The following is a 19,285-nucleotide window of genomic DNA, read 5'->3' as shown; positions in this document are numbered from 1 at the left end:
GTCATTGTTCGCTGTAGCTACCTTTCCAGCAGGGATACCCTCTGCTGTGACCAGGACAAATGCATATACATTTGTATATGCAAATAAAACCGACCCTGTGAATCCTGGTAGGGCTTTTTTGAGAGGAACTGCACCCCAAGATGGGAAGCTAGATGCATCAGAGGAGAATTAGATGGTGCCCTGGCTGAGGAAGGAGTGGACGCACCCCCTGGCCTGGTTTGAAGACTCACCATAACCTATGAGTAGTCTGAATAGAATGGGAACTGGCCAACTCAAGTGACTGAGATTGAGAATGGGAGTCTCTCGCGGTTTTTCCCTGAGGGTAAAGAGCTGACTTCTGCTACTTTGCACTTCAATGACAGACCCCTCACTGCTCTGCCTTTTGAGGGTTGACCAGACAGAGCTTCTAGCTGTTCCTGTGGGAACAAGGACTCGGCACCTACTGTTTGCAGTGGAGTGATGGACTGGTACAGCACCTGCTCCTTCAGGCTGCTACAGCAGCATGGAAAACTTCTGTCAGACCCTACCATCCAGCTGATGGCTTTAATAAAGAACTAATCACTTTAATAAAGAGTTGAATATTAATAAAGGCATATGCCCTGTTCTTTTCACTGGCACTGCTGGAGCCTGTGGCAAACAACCCCTTGTGCAGTGTCCAAAAAGCAGCCTCCCCGAGGCATGCCCTTCCCCTCGGTTCCAGGGTACCTCAGCTGGCTCCTCACCACTATTCTGGGAGCCTGCAGGAGCCTGGAATTACTCATTTCTTTTCTCATCTTGCACCCACCTACATGTGACAGCTCAGAGGAGCCAGCGAGGAGCTGTAATCCCACGCCCCCGGTAGAGAGGTGAGAACTGAGCACGTTCTGCGAAGGATGAGGAGTGGCCCAGAGCAGGCAGGGGCTGCAGTACCAAGGCACCATCAGCTCAAATCCTCACCCAGGGATCACCCTGCCCCAAGCACTGGATGTATTTGTGGTTGGTGCAGCTGTTTGAGACTGCTTTTGCTGCTAGAGCTGAAGGATGCAAGGAGACACTCACACCATGCAATCCTTGGGTCACAGAATCATGGAATTATAAAGTCATGGAATGTTTCAGTTCAAAAGGACCTCAAAGCTCATCCTGTTCCACTCCCTGCCATGGGCAGGGACACTTTCCACTATCCCAGGTGGCTCCAAGCTCTCTCCAACCTGGCCTTGGACATTTCCAGGGCTGGAGCAGCCACAGCTGCTCTGGGGAGCCTGTGCCAGGGCCTCCTCACCCTCATGGTAAAGAGGATTTTTGGGCTCTGGGCTAATTATGGTGCTCATCCCTCCCATAAACAGCCTCACGGGGTGCTCAAGCAGGTGGACACCAGAATCACAGAATATGCTGAACTGGAAGGGATACTTAAGCTCAAGACAACAGATGAAAAGTGAGGCTGGGACCAAGAGGAGGGTGGTTTTCTGGGGAATTTTCTCTGGATTCAGATCAAAAGAAGAACAGTGCTGTCAAGAGTTTTGAAAATTTGTAAACTACTCATCCTGAAATCAGAATGTGGTATTTACTCAATGTTTTGCATAATGTATATAAAAATAATTGATTTTTTGGTTTTTTGGGAGTTGGTTTGTCGTTGTTTTGTTGTGTGTTTCTTTGGGGTTTTTTTTTGACAAAATTCCTGGGCAAGCCTAGCTGTCAACAAAAATTCCATCATTACTATGATAAGTATATCATTATTATAATATTATGTGCACATGTCTCCATATTTGCTGTTTACATCACTCTAGTCTGTCTGTAGGCATTTTGAGGCACATCAAATGCCAGAGGCATCAGAGGCTGGAGTCCAGCATCTCACAGAAGGAGGAGCTGGGCTGTGCTGATGGGGATGTGGATTGAAGCCAGTCAAGGTTCATGGTCTGAGCTTTTACATCTCCACTTTCCAGAGAGGAATTGGACACACTGAAGGTAAAATGTTTGTGCGCCCAGAAGTGACAATTCCGTGCCTTCCTCCCCATCCCAGGACCCTAGTTTGCCACAGGGAGGGGAGGCTCAGTCCTGCATCCAGAACTGCTCTTCCCAGAGATACCATAAGCAGGGAATGTGTCACTTCTGAGGGGCCAGAATCCAAAAATATAATGTAAAAGGGGATTTGTTTGTATGTGCATACAAAAGTAGTGTTTTCCTAAAGTGGTGAGATATCCCAAACTTCCAGGGCTAAGGAAGACACAGAAGTATTACAGAACAGCCTGGCTGTCACCTTCCCTGTGACGGCCGACAAAAGGCAGAAGTGGCCGTGAGGACCCAAAAGAACATTTCTGCTGAGTTCTTAGAAAGATACAGACAATGACTCACATCCCCCTGAGATGATGAAGCATTTTCTTCTAGAAGAGAAAGACGCAACATTTTTGAGAAAGCATATTTCTAAAGCTGCAAGTCTGTTCACTGTGCTGAATCTTAACAGGGGACACTGCCAGTGCCTCAGATTAAGCAAACTGCCCCAGGAGCCAACGTCTAAAGATGTTAATGTACTGATTGCTCAGAAAAACAGTAACACCCTCATGGTCCATGGTCCCTCTTCTAGATGTGGTATCTCAAGGGATTCCTGCCTTCAGCCAAACCACACCCCTTGAGCAGAACAGTCCTTGGCTGGGGTAATAGTTGGACTTGATAACCTTAGAGGTGTTTTCCAACCTGAACAATTCCATGATTCTATCATTGCTGTGCTGTGCAGCCATTCCCTTTGGATGAAGCTGACCAGGATCTGGTCCTTGCAGGACAGGGTCTGTGTGGAGGCCGGAGCCAGACATCAATGCATTGTCACCGAGGACAGGGACAAACTCCACTTGCCATGGCTTAGAGAGAAATCCTGCTTGCAAATCACCCCAGGATCAGTTTCAGGGCAGCAGGGAGCTCCCAAAGCCAGGTCCCAGTGCTCCCAGCTGCTCCCCAGCTGCCCATTGCCACCAGATGGAAAATCTGGGAGCCTACTCAGAGCTATCTCATACCTTTGACTTCTACTGTCCTTCCGGGGGAGGCAGATTTATGATTTCTAGGAACACTTTGGATGCTGCATTGGGGTGAGTTCACATCCTTTCTGCTCATTCATTTCTTCCACTACTTGCAAGATCTCAGAATTGTTGCACTTCCTTCTGCTTCTTCTGGAAACACTTTACACCCGTGCCCAGCAGCAAGTGACACTTGTCTGTCACCTGCCAGAATCAGGCTGCTCTATTACATCACCTCCTCCCACCCTGGTTCAGTGACATTTACCCTGGTTCCTTTCCTGCACAACAGGTTTCTGTGGCTGTCCTCACCACTCCCTCCACCAACTGCCTCTGCTTTCAGCCTCAAAGTTCATGTCCTTTCTTTATCTCCTCAGGCTCCATAAACTCCCTCTCCATAGAGCAGATGTAAGTTCACAACCTGCATGTAATATCTCCAGGGTAGTAGGGCACTGCGGGACCCACTGAGACCTATCACCCTTCTTCTTCCTGGCACATGACAAAGTTGTGACTGAGCTTGTTTCACTAATCTGTTCTCTCTGTCGTGCAGTCTCCAAAAGAAAGATCCTGAAGGACTGTGGGACTCCCATAAACACAGCAAAACTCAGCCAAGAACTGCTCTGCCAGTCAAGCTAATTTTTCACTAGAAGGCTCTTAAAGCATCATCCAGGACATCCCCAGAGAATTGGAGAGACTATTTCCAAGGGTCTGGAGTGACAAGACAAAGGGAGATGGCTTCCCACTGCCAGAGGGCAGGGTTAGATGGGATATGGGAAGGAATTCTTCCCTGTGGGAGTGGAGAAGCCCTGGCATAAGTTGCTCAGAGCAGCTGTGGCTGCCCTAGAAGTGTCCAAGGCCAAGATGGACAGGGCTTGGAGCAACCTGGGATAGTGGAAGGTGTCACTGCCCATGGCAGGGGGTGGAACAACGTGAACTTTAAGGTCTCTTCCAAACCAGGCCAGTCCGGGACTCTATGATAAATTGTGCTGAGCATTTCAGATTGTGTTTTACCAAATCTCATTTTATTTGATTGAATCAGACTTCAGGTTGAGCAGCTTCTTGATTTCTGTCTGAAGCACAGCCACTCCAGCTGGTAGTCCAGGGCTGGTGGCACTGCTTACACCCCATGTGTCCCGGGGTAGTGTTTCATGCACCCAGGGCAGTGTCTCCTGCCTCCTGGCAGGAGTGGTGCAAAGACACCACAGCCCCACTCAGGTTCAGATGAGCTTTTCATCCAGTGACACACTGGCAGCCTGTTCAAGGCAAGAGCCTTGGGGCAGCAAAACAGCCTGGAGGAGAAGGGATGTCCCAAGGGATGGACAGACCAAAAGTGAACATTGGAGAGTTTGAGCTGTTTTTCATTCCCTGGGTCTTGCAGCCCTGAAGTACCCCTGCCCTGTCTTGGGTAGCTCCCCACACTAGGAGGTTTCCCATGCATGGGGCTTTGTGGGGGGGTGGAGGGGCTGGAGCTTCCAGACCTGGAAGGGATCTCCTGACCAGGGGACCAGAGACAGCAGCCCAGGGACCACCCACACCCACACAGATGTCCTCTCTCTTCACCCTAGGCCCCAACACCATAAGGCTGGGGTGAAGCCACCAGACAGGCAGCTGCCACTCCCAAATCCCTGCCTGGTGAGTGCTGCTGTGCCCCACAGATGCCACAGTAGGTCCTCTTAAAGACCCTCTCTGGGCTGAAGAGGACCACGTCCTTTGCCTTCCAGATATTTTGGAGTTGCAGCACTACAAACCCACACCATTAACCACACAAGACTCCCCAAAACAAGCCTTTATTGCCTTATTCCAGTACAATTCACACCAAAGTCAGCACTACATGGCAGACTGGGCACATACGCTGCTTCAGCAGCCGGTGAGATAAGCGTCAGGGCATCAGTGATCAGGGGACTTCCCTGCCCCCACTTGTGGCACAGAAGGTTGTGGCACATCCCTGCTGCAAAGTGCCTTCCCAACACATGGCACACAGTGGGTGTTACACATGGCAGGTTACCCCAGCAGCCAGAACCATGTGAGAATCCTGCCAGGACACCAGGGCACTGAGGTTTTTCCCTAGTGCTGCCCCACTCATGGGTAGAAGCTGGTTGGGTTCCCAGATCTCTGCCCACCAGTGACAAAGCAGGGCAGCCACTCTCACAGAATGATGCATCCAGTCCCCTGTGGGTCCCTGACCCAGGAGATCACCAAGGGTTCTGCATTTCTGCCCCCCAGAAAGGCACCCAGGAAAAAGAGAGGCCGGAGATTGCCTGAGAACTTGTCAGTGAAGGTGTAAATGTGGGAGCGGTCGCTTACGTTGTAGAAGGAGATCTCTCCTGCCTCATAGTCCAGGAAGATTCCAACGCGCCGGGGTCTCACACTCAGGGTCAGGGGGGAGACGGGTACGGTCAGGGCCTCGTAGGTACCGCCATTTTGCAGCCGCAGCACCCAGTAGCCATTATTGGGGGAGAAGAGGACAGAGCCTTTCCGGCCGGCAGCCTCCCGGCACAGCCCCAGGCCCCACTCGGGCTTGTCTCCCACCTGCACCTCCCAGTAGTGGCGGCCTGAGAAGAAGCCGGGGCTGCCCAGCACCACTGGGGTCGTGCCGAACCTCTTGGGGTTGTCGAAGAGGGACAGAAGCAGCTTCTTGCTCCCACGCCGGACGCTCTTGCGGTCCTCGGACACAGTGAGGTCTGGGTGTGCCGTCTCTGGGTCCAGAATCACATCCACTGGAGAGAGAGAAGGGCAGAAGATAGACAAGGCTTCAGGTACCTGCAGGCACAGACACAAGCAGGTGCCTGTGACCTGGATGCTGGGCTTTCCCAAACTGTCCCACATCCTACAATGATCTGCTCGTGGTTTTGCATTGCTCCCAGCACTGCCTGGCAGTAGGGAAGTGCAATATAGAAAATCAGCCACACCAAAATATTTGGTGTCAGGCTGCAGAGCCAGGGCAGAATGATGGCAGTTCCACAGCTTCAGAAAAAGCCAACACTGAAAGCAAGATGTCATGGACAACACAGTTCTTGAAACCCCTGAGGGACATCCTGGGCTTCAGGGTCACCTCACTGTCTGTCCAAGATCACAACAAAGGTCTACCCACCATGAAACCAGTCTGAACTCATCAGTGCACAAACTGGGAGCATCTGGACAAAGCTTGTTGGAAAAATCTCCTTGTGCCCCAGGGAACTGTGGGAAACCAGAGTCCAGATGTGCAAGGAGCCGCCCCCTCACCTTTGAACTTCTTCAGCATGTCCCTCATGCCCAGGCAGCGCTCAGGAATGCTGTAGTTTTCCTTCAGGGTCACAGACACAGCCTTGGGGGATTGGAACTTTACTCCTTCACACCTGAGAAGAAAGGGATGCCCATGGGCTGTATCCAGAGCCTGTGCCATGGCCTCTCTCCAGCCGAGAGGGGCGTTAATGCCCTTTTGTTGGCTCCATAGATCTATCACCTCCCTGGAGCTCTGGCTGGGAAGAGTACTAGGGAAAATTACTTGCCTATTGGCAATCCAAATGAGATCAGAGTTAAATGATACAGGCAGCAGCAGTGCCAGGCCTGGGGAAGGAAGGAACAAAGCCACTGGGCAGCACTTCCCATAGAAGGGGACACAGCTCACATGTCACAAGCCAGACAAGCCCTTAGCTGTGAGCCCCTGGAAAAAGCGGATGGTACCTCTGAGAGATTGTCTCTGTTCCTCCTGTGTTTACCCCAGGAGGACCAAAGCAGATGCTGGGCAGGGAGGATGGGGTGGCTGTTGTGGAACAGACACAAACATCTGCCTCAAAGCCTGGAGGCAGCTAGGACAGTAGGAAGAACAACCATGGGCACCTGCCAGGAATAACCATGGGTACCTACCAGGAATATTCATGGCACCTACCAGCAAAAATCACCCACCTGCTCAGGATGCTTTTCATGTCCTAGAAGAAGACAAAAATTACTCTGGGTTTGCCGGGGCCAAGCCACCCACCCAAGTGACAAAGCCAACAGGCTGAATTAGTGCTGCTGGTGGCAAAGCCTGACCTTGAGCAGCCCATCAGCTGGCTGCTGGCTCTTCTCCTTTATCTCTAGGATCAGCTCCTCCAGCAAGCACTTCTCCTCCATCAGCCTGGCCAAGTTTTCATTGATCAGCAGCAGAATCTGTTTCTCTTCCTCCTCCAGCTTCTGGAGCAGTAGCTTCTCCTCATCAGCCAGCAGCCGATGCAGCTTCCCAAACTCACTTACAATCCTCTCACGCTTTTTCTTTACTGCTTCCTTGGGATAAGAAGATTCATGGGATGAATGTCATCCAGGCAGCCGAGACAGAGCTAGATGCTCCAGCATCCATGCTCCGCATCAGGCCCTGGGAAAACACTGCATTTTTGTGGTAAGTACATGAATTGAAAAACCAGCCAGACAAACTTGTGCTTCCACCTCACTGGAGTTCCTGCTCCACATCCTCAGTTTATCAGCAGCAGGACTTTGCCTGGGGCATTTCTGCTCAGCTGAACCCCAGATGTCTGGGATGTGTTGGGCTGCAAGGAGGTGTCCTCAGGTGTCAGGGTAAGTTTTTATTACGACTCCGTACCTCCAGCCAAATCCAGGCTAATGAACTGTTTGGACAGGTGGACAATGCTGGAAAATCCCCAATAAAGGGCAAGAGGTGGAAAATCATAAAATCATGGACTGGTTTCAGATGCAAGGGGTCTTAAATACCATCTGCTTTCACCCCCTGCCATGGGCAGGGGCATCTTCCATTAGACCAGATTGCTCCAAGCCCAGTCTAGCCTAGCCTTTGACACTTCCAGGGATGGGGCAGCCAAAGCTTCTTTGGGCAACCTCGGCCATGGCCTCAGCACCCTCACAGGGAGGAGTTCCTCCCTCATATCTAACCTAAATCTCTCCTCTTTTAGTTTAAGACAGTTCCCTCATGTCCTGTCTCTATCTGCCATGTAAAGAAGCCCCAGGGGCTGTGGAGGGATGGAAATGCAGAGCCCAGGAGGCTCCCTGGGTCTCACTACAAGGTGAAGAGCCAGCCATTGGCAGGGTCTGCCAGTGCTTTAGGGTTTTTCACCTCATTCCTAAAAACTGGCTGGAAACCTGGAGCTGCAGAGAGACTGTGGTGAGCTTGGGCCAGGAAACCTCAGAACAAAGAAGATAAAGAAAAGGAAATTGAACTCCACTTTTTTTCCCATCCAAATACAGCATTCCTTGGACCTGAGTCATGAAGACTTGATAAGCCAGGGCAGCCTCTTCTCCCCACCATACACATGGGACTTTTTCCTCTTTTTGCTATAAAAGCACAACCAGAGGAAGCTGGAGGCAGCTGAACCATGGCCCTGAGCCTTGACTCAGGTGGATGGGAGGACAGTGACACAGCTCTCACAGTCTCTGTCCCTCTGCCCCAGTGGGGACAAAGGGCTCAAAGGGACATCCTCAAAACCCACCACCACTTGTCTGGACTGCCACAGGTGAGGGAGCTGAGTGAAAAACCAGGGGAGTTCAGAGAAACCTGTTTTCCCTGCCAGAGCTGATTAACCATTGTCTCAAATTCAGGGCTGGACAACTCGTCCAGCAGTTTCATTTCCTTTTCTGCAGTTACTTTTACTTTCCAGCTTTCACTCAAGGGACTTGAAATGCAGCTGTTTGATGGCATCTGCTCCACCCAGAACTGCCTGGAGTTAGGCAGAGGTGCAGTAATTCAGGGTTTTTTTGTTTTGTTTTGTTTTGTTTTGTTTTGTTATGAAAACACTTCTGGTTCCTGTTGCTGTGGAGCAGAGCTCACCACACAGCTCACGCCTGGCTTGGAACTCAAGCACACATTATAAAACAAAAGGCAATAAAAAATAGCCCATGTCTACTTGTTTAACCAGCATAAAGTCCTCATGATTCCAGGGAATCTGGCATGCTGCTCCTTGCAAACCTTTTTATGGAGCCATACACAGTTACTGAGCCTGGCTTCCCGCATTGCTCCTACATGTGACAGCACGACACGGGGACACAGCCTGGAGACAATGATAAATCTGTGTCCCCAGACGAGACCATTCAGGGTGGGTTTTTTTTAAATCCTGATATCTCTGAAGCTCATTCTTTAAGAATTAAGACAGGCACCTGCCTTGCACTCCTGGGTTTTCATCCTTTCTGCTGACTCACGCTTCTTCACCTCCTCTACCTCCTGTGAAAGATTCTCCAAGGATTTCTGTAGTTTGATCTGGAAAGAGGAAAAATGAGCTCAGCTCACCCCAGTAGTATCAGCTGAGCACTGCAGGTTGGCTGTGTCCCCTCTGCCTGAGGGGAGACACTGACTCAGTGCCAGGCGGTGCCAGCACTGGCACACAAACCAAGCAGCTGTGCTCTTCACTCGCAGCGTTAACCCTCCTCAGGTTTCCTCTATGTTTTTCCCCACTATTAAGGTTCTGGAGACCAAAGTGACAGTCCTCTTTCAATGCTGGTGAGGGGTGAATGGTGGCACTGCCAGAATCATAACTGGGATGTGGGGTCTGGGTGCCAGCATTCCTCCACCGAGGCAAAAATGTCCTCAGGGACCCACCGGCTCAGCTTCTCCAGGGGTTGTGAATGGGCAGGGAGCCAGGCTGCCTCCCCCAGCTGGATGGATTGGGTGAGCCTGAGTCCACCAACAATTTGGAAGATAAGGTGGGTCCAGCCTTAACCCCGCAGTGAGGGCGGCTGGGGGGGGAGGTGTCACCGTCTGCACCACCCCTTCTTCTGTTGTCCCAGAGATGCCACTGGGCATGCTGGGGTCCCAGCGGCTGCACCGCCCTGCCAGAGTGCCGAAGGGCAGGACAGGGACCCCGGTGCCCTACTCTCTCCTACCTTGTAGACGTGGGCCGCTTCCTCGATGGGGTACACAGTGTGCGGGCGGTGGTGCAGGGACTCCCGACACACCACGCAGATGGGCTCCTCGTCCTCCTCGCAGAACAGCTTCAGGCGCTCTTCGTGCTGGGCGCACAGGGGGGTCCCCGGCTCCGGCTCGGGCCCCAGGCCGCTCCGCAGCCCTAGCTGACGGATGCTCTCCACGATGTTGGCCAGCTGCCTGTTGGGTCGGAAGCCGCTGCGGTGGCAGGAGGCCCGGCACTGCGGGCAGGAGAAGGGCCCGTCGGCCCACAGCCCCTTGTCCTGGCAGTGCTTGGCGATGCAGCCCCGGCAGAAGTTGTGGCCGCAGTCGATGCTGACCGGCTCGCTCATGTACTCCAGGCAGATGGGGCAGATGGCCTCCTCCTGCAGCCGCTCCAGGGCACCTGCCAGCGCCATGGTACCCCACTGCTCTGGACGGGCTCTGCCCTCCCTTCTCGTCAACCAGCAAAGGCGGGCTCGGCTGGCACAGCCCCACCTCAAGGAAGTACCGGCAGTTCCATGGAAGCCTGGAGGACGAGCCGGAGTTGCTGCCGGGTAGCACCGGCCACGGAGCCCCCGTTCTGCTGGGGGGAGGAGCTGGCAGCGCCCGGGACAGCTGCAGCCAGCCCCAAAGGCTGGGACTGCCTCCAGCCCTGCGGAGCAAAGCCAGAGGAAAACCCCGCGGGGAGAGCGGGACAGATTAGGAAGCACCAGAAACCCGTGGCCGGAGACAGCTCTGGACCAGGACGGTAGTGGAGATGGGGTCCGGGCTGGTGTTGGCTGAGCTCAGCAGCCCGTGGAGCCCCTTTGGCACCTGCCCGCTGCCCAAAGATTTTGGCCGGGGTCAGGGACCCCCCGCCACACCAACAATTGTGCCAAAACATCCCCCGTGACACCCACCCACTGCAGAGACCCAGGAGCTTGGGAATGTGCCGGGGCAGGAGGCAGGAGGGACAGGCAGGATGAGAAGTGCTCTCCCATGCACGCACAGAGGGGCTGTGTCATCCTATCACCACACACCCTCAAGTGTCAGCCCTGACCCCCTTCCAGCCACTGCTATGCACCCCGGTCTCTGTGCATAGAGAACTGCTGAGGGAAGTTGCAAGTTTTGCTCCTTTTTATTATACAAAAATAACTTTCAATACATTCAGTACAAAGGAGAATGAAAAGTTTCACTGAAAATGTCAAATAAATTAAGATTTCCTTTGAAAAACCTTAAATAAAAGAGCTAAACACTGTGTTGAATATCCTGCCAAATTCCCAGTCAATGAGAAAATGGAGTATGTCTCTGAGTGTCCATGAGAGCAGGTCCTTGCAGAAGTGATGCTTGGAGAGAACAGGGTACTGCTCATCCACTGTGCTCTCTGTCCTTTAACTGATTCAATACGTCATGGACCCACTTGTCATCAGGGTTGGCACAGACCAGCTTTCCCTTGATGGTGGTAAATCTGGAAAAGGAAATCCAGTGAGGAGAGGGAAAGGATGACAGAGAGGAGAGTGGGACCACCTGCTCCACGCCACCAGTGAAGCCCACCAGACACCTCTAGAGACTGCAAAACAGCCCTAGGGAAATAGGGTGGGAGTGGCTCTATGTCCTTACAGGTGTCCTGCTTTCTGCCACTTAAACCACTTTATCCCAAGCATCACTCCATCTGGGACACCATCCTGGCTGGATCCCACTATCTGGGGTGAGGGGGGTGACCAGCAAAAGCTCCTTTGGCTCAAATCTAATAGGGAGGTCCACAAACTGGCTGCCTGGGATGTGGGATTGCCCTCTGATATGTTCCCAGGCTGTTCTCCTCACATGGGAGAGCCCTGCCCAGTGCTTTTCCATGTCAGGATGAGGTATGATGTGGGGTTTCCTGACACTGTCAGGACAAGCAGGGTCCCCAGAAGCAGGGTAGGGGAGATCTACTTACATCACAGCTGGTGGGGAGCACCAGCTGCCTGTGTGCTGATACTTTACCATACGGCTCAAGGGCAATGGTCTGGTGATGTACCCAGGACAGCAGGGACCATAAAAGTTGGAAGAAACTGGAAGAGAAGTTTTCTGATTACACCAGACCAGGAAAAGTGCCAGTGAGCAGAAGCAGGGTCAGAGTATGAGAAGATCCCCAATGGAGGAAGTTCTAATCCCACACTGGGCTCCCACCACAGCCATCTTCCCCTCAGGGAGCCAAGCTAAGACAGGTCTCTCCTTTTCTACAGCAAGATCTGCTAAGAGACAGCTGCCAAGTATTAGTAGACCTTATACAGCAGACAGAAGGAGGAGAGAGCTCCTTGGAAAGGAGAGATTGGACTCACTTGGAGAAGAGGTGGCCTGGTAGCAGAAGACAACCACAAAAAGTACAGAAAGGGCTGCTGTGAAGGTCTTCATGGTCCTGTTGGGTAGAGATGAAATGTAGGAGCAAAGGTGGACTGTTGCAGTGTGTCCCTTGCTGTGCCTGGTGTGGGATCCCTGGGTTCAGCCCTCTTTATATAGGAGACAGCAACCAAGATTGAAACATGATGAAAGCCATGACACAATGGAAAAAGTGCAGTGTCAAGGATACCATACAGCCCTGCAGGGGAAACTGTCCAGAGCCCTGATGAGAGCAGTGTCCAGACATGGCATAGGGCATGATATAATGGGTGATAAGATACCACGAGAGAAAAGAGAACAGGATATGACCCGTTATTTCATTTCCCCTGACCTAAGGACTCTGCAGAAAACCCAGAATGAGTGATTCAGAAGATCAGTAGGTGGACCTCTTGCCTAGAAGTCATAGCAGCGGATGGAGGATGATCATGGTTGTCATGCACTTATGTTTCTGAGAACATCTACATCTTGGACAAACAGGACATCTCATCCCTGCCACAGCAACTGGAACCGGAAAAGTCTGAGAGTCGGGCTGACCACCCATGTTCCCACCCAGCCACGCTGGGTCCCACTTGCAATGGGGACTTCCTCCATGGGACCCAAGAAGGCCAACAGTACAAAAATGTGCAGAGCAGAGGGTGGAGCATGGTGCCATTTCAGACTGGGGTTACTCTTCTATCCTAGAGCATCCCTTGCTGCAAGTCTTTAGGAAACCAGTTCTGCAACAACTTAAATACCACTGACAGCCAAAATAGTATTCAGTTCTTCATGGACATGGGACACATACAGAGAAGTTTAAGAGCTCATGACCACGTTAGCACAGCAAACTGACAAAGATGGTTATTTGGTTCCAGCAGTGTAGTATTAGCACTCTTCTGACACTGCTCTATCATTGTCTCAGCTGCCAAACACACACACAGAGAAGATTGGCTGATTTAGCGTATATTGCTTGGGATGGGAATGGTGTCTCTGCACTGTCAAAAAACCTGTTGGAAATGTTACATCCCTCCAGAAGGACTCTGCTGTTTTCCAGGCAGAAAAGCCTTTTTTTGTGGACAAAGCCTCAGGAGAGTGGAGCTAGGAAATGTGTCTGGATGCTGGACAACCACAGCCACAATGAGAAAGCCACAAAAGGGGTCTTGCTCCTCTGTGGAGGAGGATGGTCACAAAATAAAATCCCCCACCCAAAGTGGGGTTCCTTGTAGGAACCCAGAAGAGGAAATCAAAGGGAAATGAAGATATTCCCTGGAAGGGCAGATTGGAGTCCTGCGACTCCCAAGTGCTCCAGGGCATGTGATAGACAATCAACACATCTCAGGAGACTGAACTCCATAGAGAAGTGAGCCAGAGTCATTACAGGGTACAGGCTGCTGCCCTAGTGGGGTTTGTTTTACACGAAGCTTTTTCTCTCTCTGCAACACTGTGTTACTAAGCATGAGCAAAACTGAGCTAGGGGAGACCACACGTGGTGCTGTGGTGCCAAGGAGGTGCAGCTATAAGCCTGGGGAGTGGACAGCTGAGGAAGGTCTGCCACGGAGCCCTGGGAGCACAGGGCACGTTGCTGGGTTTTTGGAAAGACATTTCCTTAGCAGGGACATACCTGCCTTTCCCACAGCAGGTGGGCAGGCTTCATACAGCCCATGGGTTCTCTGCTGCTATCACAGCCCAGTCCCCAGCTTAGCCTTGGCACATATGTTCCCTTCTCTGAAGCTCTTTTTCCATGGATTGGCTTGCTTTCATCCCAGCTCCTGCTAAGGGGTTAAACTCACAAAGTGAGAGTCAGTTGAGACAGCCAGAATTAAGGCTGAGGTTTTACTTGAGAAAAAAACTCAGAATACCCTGTTCGGAACAGCTGAGAAGCTCAGGATTCCTCTGGGATCCTTCCTGCTTGATGGCTTGCCATGTCCTATGTTCCAGAGCCCATTCAGATACTGGGATGAAACCCGGTACCTCCAAGGGCATGATGTCCTACCACCATCATGGATCCACTTCCTCCCACACAGCACACAGTGGGACAAGGAAGGTGTGTGGAGACTGACACCCAAAGCTCAGCAAGACAGAGTGCAAGGACAGGGACAAACTGTCTGCACACCTTAGGAGCAGGAATGCTGATGGAGCTTGGTGTGCCACTCCAAGGGTGACATGGAACAGAGGATAGAACAGCACAGAGGCACTGCAGTATTTCTCTGTTGAAATCAATGCAAATATAAAACAAAAGATGGAGTGACACAGCAGTGTTGTGGATAGGATCCATGGAAAACAATGCAGCTAATGGGAACCAAGCCAAAGGAATGCTCTAGATGGAAATCAAAAGATGAACTTTGTTTAACTCAGAAATACATATTATTTTCTCACCTCTACATTTGCTAATAATTAACGTCAATCAAACTCTGCCTAAACTGTAAATTACATCAACTGTAACTTTACCTTTTCCCAAGAAAATAATATAAATATAGCTGAAGTGGGGAGAAAGGTCAGGAGATTCCAACATTTTTATGGCAATTCCAACATTTTTAGTGGCAACCTCTAAACCTGTCAGAGTCTTCTCTGAGCAGTGTTAATAAACTGCTCAGTGTGAGTCACAGAATCACAGAACCACAGAACAATTAATGTTGTAAAAGTCCTCCAAGATCAGGTGTCACCAACATGTACTCCTTCCATCCCCAGCCTCCTTCCATTTCTACCAGCACATTCAGAAACAAACTTGCACAAATTCCCATCCAGACCAACCCTACACTGCTCTGACACATCTCCACACAGGGACCAGAATAAAACTGAGAGGAGGAAAACAGACTGGGGAATGAGCTGGAGCCTCCTCGCTGATGGCTTACACAAACACAGCCCAGCTCAGAGCAGCTTTAGTTGAATGTTCTGGATGTTCTGCAACATTCAACTACAGGTTTGATCAAAATGTCAAGATTTGTTTTGAAAAATCAGTATTTTATAGCAGGAATATAAATGTGCCTCAACACTGTGTCTTGGGTTATGTAACCAAAAAAAAGTGTATTCTATTTCATCTGTTGAAACCAGTTGGGGAGATTTTTTTTTCTTTTATCTCTTGTAACTCCAGTGGCGAGGGGGGTGGATGCCCTCTGTTAATGGGCCAGCTGTTAAAACCAGGGGGAGCGATGTTCCTTATCTCTTCCACAACCCATCCTCCCTCCAGGGGGATATCTGCTGTTAATGAGCCATTAAGGTTCACCACATCACTGATAAAATGAAATCATTCCATTGTGAGATTCTCCACCCAGTGGGAGGAGCCAAGCATTCCTACCTGGATAAAAGCTGAGATTCAGAACAGCAGAGCATCCTCTTTTCCACTGGATTCTCAGAGGAAGACCAGACTCATCTCACCACCACTACAGGATCATCTCTACTCCAACAGAACCACATCTGTTATTCCAGGAGGACTTATTTGGATTGCTTCAAACACCCTAGCCAACGGGGTGTCAGGTCATATTCCTGTATCTGTCAGGGTTTTCTAGGACTTTTTTTTTTTTTTTTTTTTTTTTTTTTTATTACTGCATTTGCATTTTTAATATTCCTAGTAAAGGACTGTTACTCCTATTCCCATATGTTTGGCTGAAAGCTGCTAATTGCAAAATTGTCATAATTTGGAGGGAGGGGGTTTTACATCCTCCATTCCAAGGGAAACTCCAGTTTTCCCTGACAGATACCTGTCTTTCCAAACCAAGACACACTGTCAATGAATTTTTCCTCCTTTCGAATACACCGTGCTGTATTTCCTGTTTCCATTCAACCAAAAGGAATTCTTTGAGGTTTCAACACTTCTGTTATTTCCCCTATTTACTGTTTTCCTCAACTTTGTTCCTTCCTTAAGGATTCAGTATTTCAGTTTTGGCTGCTGCTTCCTGCCAAGACAAATAATACAAATTCCTAAATATTTTGATTTCTAAAACTTCCTCCATATTATACATGCTAAATAGTGGCTGTTTAAGGAGTCTGTAAAACCTCTGCATTATGGTGTGCTTCAGCTAAAGATAGAAACCACACACAGTATCTTTGGATCCATCACCAGGACAGTTTTGGGATGTGGGAGAAAACCTCTGCTCAGCCCTGACAGTAGCCTGCTCCACCACACCATCTCCTGGGTTGGAGTCATGTCTGGGGGATCACTTTATCACAGTGCTCCTGGGAGTTGTCAGATCACTAATGTGGGAAACTGGGTTTAACTGTGAGCAAATCAGTTGGAAACAGAAAGAAAATGACTGGGGCCAGAGATCATGGGGTGGTGCAGCTCCAAGCAAGATTTCAGATAAGAAGTATTTTCAAGAAGAATTGAGACTTTCCACATGGGAATTGAAGTCTGCAAGATGGTAAGTGGTCTAGAAAGAGGGGTAAAGCAATCAGTCACTGTCTGTCCCAGAGCAGGAACCATGGGTTATTTAATGGAGTGGGCAAGAGGCAGGTTCAAAAGAAACAGAGTGAGGCAGCTTTTCACATGAGAAGCTCCTTGCCAAGGGACATAGTGAGCACAAGGAAATTTCCTTGAGTCTGAGCTTTGATTTCAGAGCAATAAGCTTGAGAAGGTTTGGAAAATGAGAATGGTTGGGGGCTGAGAGCGCACTCCAGGGTGCAGTACAATATTGATCTGTCTCTTCAAGGGGTCTGCTGTGGCCACATCTGGAGCTATCAAGGCTGATGTAGATGGATCCTTCGTCTACATCCTCTGCGACTGTTCATCTTTGATTCCCCAGCACAACTGGTCCAACAGGACCATCAGGGCTACAGAGTAGCTTGTGAAATTGCATTGAAATCCCTAGACAGAAATGTTTACATCAGGGTGTGCCTCCAGGTGATTTTGGTAAATGTCAGCGGAAAGATTCCAACAGTTTCTAAGCACGCAGCAAAGCAGAAATACATTGCTGCGATCCATGCAATTTTCCAGGACAAATCTGGGGCACCTATAAAAGCTTCACTTTGGGACGAAGAGTCTAAAGAGGAGGAGGTGGCTGGATGCCATGTTGGGATGTGTCCCTCACAGAAATCTGACATTACTTCCCAGGACAGCCAAATGATGCTTCTGCCATGACACCTTTGTTTCATCAACAATGTGCTCAGTACTGAGCAGCCACTGGTCTGAGCTCTGGAGCTGAGCAGGGCATATCCAGCAGCTGCAGCACAGCATAACGGGTTTAGCCACTGTTCAGAGAAAATAGAACCATGTGGTGTTGGGTTTGAGATGGGCAGGACCTGAGGCTGCTGAGCACCAGAGTGACAGCAGCATTGTCCTTGCACACTCTGCCGCCTGTTGTCGTCAGCTGGAGGTACAGGGGACATCTGCAAGTCAGGCAATGGAGTTGCAGGAATCCCGAAAACATTTGACAAGTGTACTGGTGGGTGTTGAATCATAGAAATCATGGAGTCATTCAGGTGGGAAAAGACCTCTAACATCACTGAGTACAGCACTGCCAAGGCCACCACTAACCATGGCCCTAAGCATCACATCTCTATTTCTGTTAAATCCTTGCATGGATGGTGACTCCACCACTGCCCCAGGCAGCCCGTTCCAATGCTTGACCACTCTTTCACTCTTTCAGTGAAGAAATTTTCCTTGATATCCAACCTGAGCCTGCCTTGGTTCAACTTGAGGCCACTTTCCCTTGCCCTATCACTTGTTCCCTAGGAGCAGAGCCTGACCCCCACTTGGCTCCACCCTCCTGCCAGGGAGTTGTAGAGAGCCAGAATGTTTCCTGTTTCATAAAGAGAAGACAGGGATATACTTGCTCTCTAGATCCATGCCCATGCTCTGCTGCAGGGCCTTGTGCTCTGCCAACACTGCTCTGCAGTGGGCACAGGGCTGTGCTGTGCTGTGCCCACACCCAACTCTGCACACTCCAAGTAGAAATCCTTTCCTCAGTGATCCCACTCTGGCAGCCAAAGCTCCCACCAAAGAAATAAAGGAAGAATTAGGAGGAATTTCTTCACAGAAAGGATCATCAGCCATTAATGGGCTGCCCAGGGAGATGGTGGAGTCACCATCCCTGGAGATATTTAAGGAAAGACTTGATGTGACACTTAGTGTCCTATGTGTCCACTTAGTGTCCACCATGGTCTAATTGACATGGTGATGATCAGTTATAAGATGAACTTGATGATCTCAGAGGTATTTTCCAAACAATTGATTCTATGAAACTAGGTTTGCCATGTCCTGCCTTGGAAGACACCTGTGCTCAGTCGGGTGCTACAGCTGGACTTACTGGCCATGCCAAGGGGACGCTCTCCAGCAAGTGGCAAAAACACTTCCCACCTCCAGGTCCTGCTTGTGAGCACGATTCTCACCTAGGCAGCTGCCCCTGCAGCCCAGCATCCCTGTGGAGTTCAGTTCTTCTTCTGTAGATCCATCTGGAAACCTCCTCAGCTTTGCATTTGAATTCTTGGGCAAGCAGAGGCAGTTGCTGAGGCTTCCGTGCAGAAAATAGTGGATGATGTTTTGGGATTACAGCCCTCCTTGTAACATGTGGTCAAGTAGGAGACCTAGACAGGACAAAGGTGGGGGCCCCATGGACCTTAAGTGCCATAGCCAAGCAGTTCTCTCCAAGACTTTCCCGATCCCAGGCTGCTCTGCCTCCAATGCTCTCCCAGGTCCTGCACCAGGACTGTCCCTGCCCCAAATAGCAGCCCAGGATCTCTTCAGGAGCACAAGCAAAGACTCAGCAGCAGCATCTGTTTGCCCAAAGCATTCAAAACATGGGATGAAAAGATGAAAATCCTCCCTGTGTTCCCATGCCCGCTCCTCCTGGCACAGTCTTTGCTCCCCAAGGACCCTCCTGCTGGGTCTGGACCACTACCTTGCCCTCTTCAGGTGGGAACTTTGGCTCAGCAGGGTTTTTTTATCCCAGAGTGTGAGCATTACCCCATCATCAGGGCAGAGCCGCATCTGGGGCTGCAGGATTGGTTTTATGGATGGCTTGACATGGCCACTGCCCTTTTGAGATGCGGCCCCAGGAACAGCTCATCTGCTTGGCTGGGATAAGGATGGTGTGCCTTGGAATCTGTAAAGGGACTACTGAAGGGGATCCATTTGGGATCCATTTTTCCCACCTCCAAGGGGGAAAGAGCAGGATCTTAGCACAGAGCCCTGTGCCAGCCCACTCTGGCACAA

General features: G+C 50.5%; 2 protein-coding genes across 2 annotated transcripts; both read right to left on the bottom strand.

Annotated features, from left to right (window-relative positions):
- Positions 1–4,749: 4,749 nt before the first annotated feature.
- Positions 4,750–10,391, bottom strand: LOC134553055 (E3 ubiquitin-protein ligase TRIM39-like). Its single transcript, XM_063402311.1, has 6 exons — positions 9,780–10,391; positions 9,057–9,156; positions 6,990–7,216; positions 6,864–6,886; positions 6,201–6,313; positions 4,750–5,695 (listed from the first exon to the last, which is right to left on the bottom strand). The coding sequence occupies exons 1-6, from the start codon at positions 10,215–10,217 to the stop codon at positions 5,124–5,126; spliced, it is 1,473 nt and encodes a 490-aa protein (XP_063258381.1). The 5' UTR covers positions 10,218–10,391; the 3' UTR covers positions 4,750–5,123.
- A 757-nt stretch (positions 10,392–11,148) lies between these two features.
- Positions 11,149–12,221, bottom strand: LOC134553060 (C-C motif chemokine 5-like). The gene is made up of 3 exons (XM_063402316.1): positions 12,105–12,221; positions 11,720–11,834; positions 11,149–11,248 (listed from the first exon to the last, which is right to left on the bottom strand). Exons 1-3 carry the CDS (start codon positions 12,175–12,177, stop codon positions 11,149–11,151), a joined length of 288 nt encoding a protein of 95 aa, XP_063258386.1. The 5' UTR covers positions 12,178–12,221.
- Between the last annotated feature and the right edge of the window lie 7,064 nt (positions 12,222–19,285).

The sequence above is a fragment of the Prinia subflava genome, chromosome 8, assembly GCF_021018805.1.
Source record: "Prinia subflava isolate CZ2003 ecotype Zambia chromosome 8, Cam_Psub_1.2, whole genome shotgun sequence".
In the NCBI taxonomy this organism is placed as follows: Eukaryota; Metazoa; Chordata; class Aves; order Passeriformes; family Cisticolidae; genus Prinia; species Prinia subflava.
The sequence above is the reverse complement of the archived record's forward strand: the minus strand, read 5'-3'. Positions and strand labels throughout refer to the sequence as shown.

What these genes read in the sequence shown, in the direction of transcription:
- LOC134553060 (XM_063402316.1), bottom strand. Translation starts at nt 12,177, where the DNA reads ATGAAGACCTTCACAGCAGCCCTTTCTGTACTTTTTGTGGTTGTCTTC. An exon ending in CCAGGCCACCTCTTCTCCAA is followed by an intron (nt 11,835 to 12,104) that starts GTGAGTCCAATC and finishes CTTCTCTTCCAG; the next exon opens with TTTCTTCCAACTTTTATGGT. An exon ending in TGCTCCCCACCAGCTGTGAT is followed by an intron (nt 11,249 to 11,719) that starts GTAAGTAGATCT and finishes TTCCTTTTCCAG; the next exon opens with ATTTACCACCATCAAGGGAA.
- LOC134553055 (XM_063402311.1), bottom strand. Translation starts at nt 10,217, where the DNA reads ATGGCGCTGGCAGGTGCCCTGGAGCGGCTGCAGGAGGAGGCCATCTGC. An exon ending in AAGCGGCCCACGTCTACAAG is followed by an intron (nt 9,157 to 9,779) that starts GTAGGAGAGAGT and finishes TCCTCTTTCCAG; the next exon opens with ATCAAACTACAGAAATCCTT. An exon ending in ATGAAAAGCATCCTGAGCAG is followed by an intron (nt 6,314 to 6,863) that starts GTGGGTGATTTT and finishes CTTTCTTCTCAG; the next exon opens with GTGTGAAGGAGTAAAGTTCC.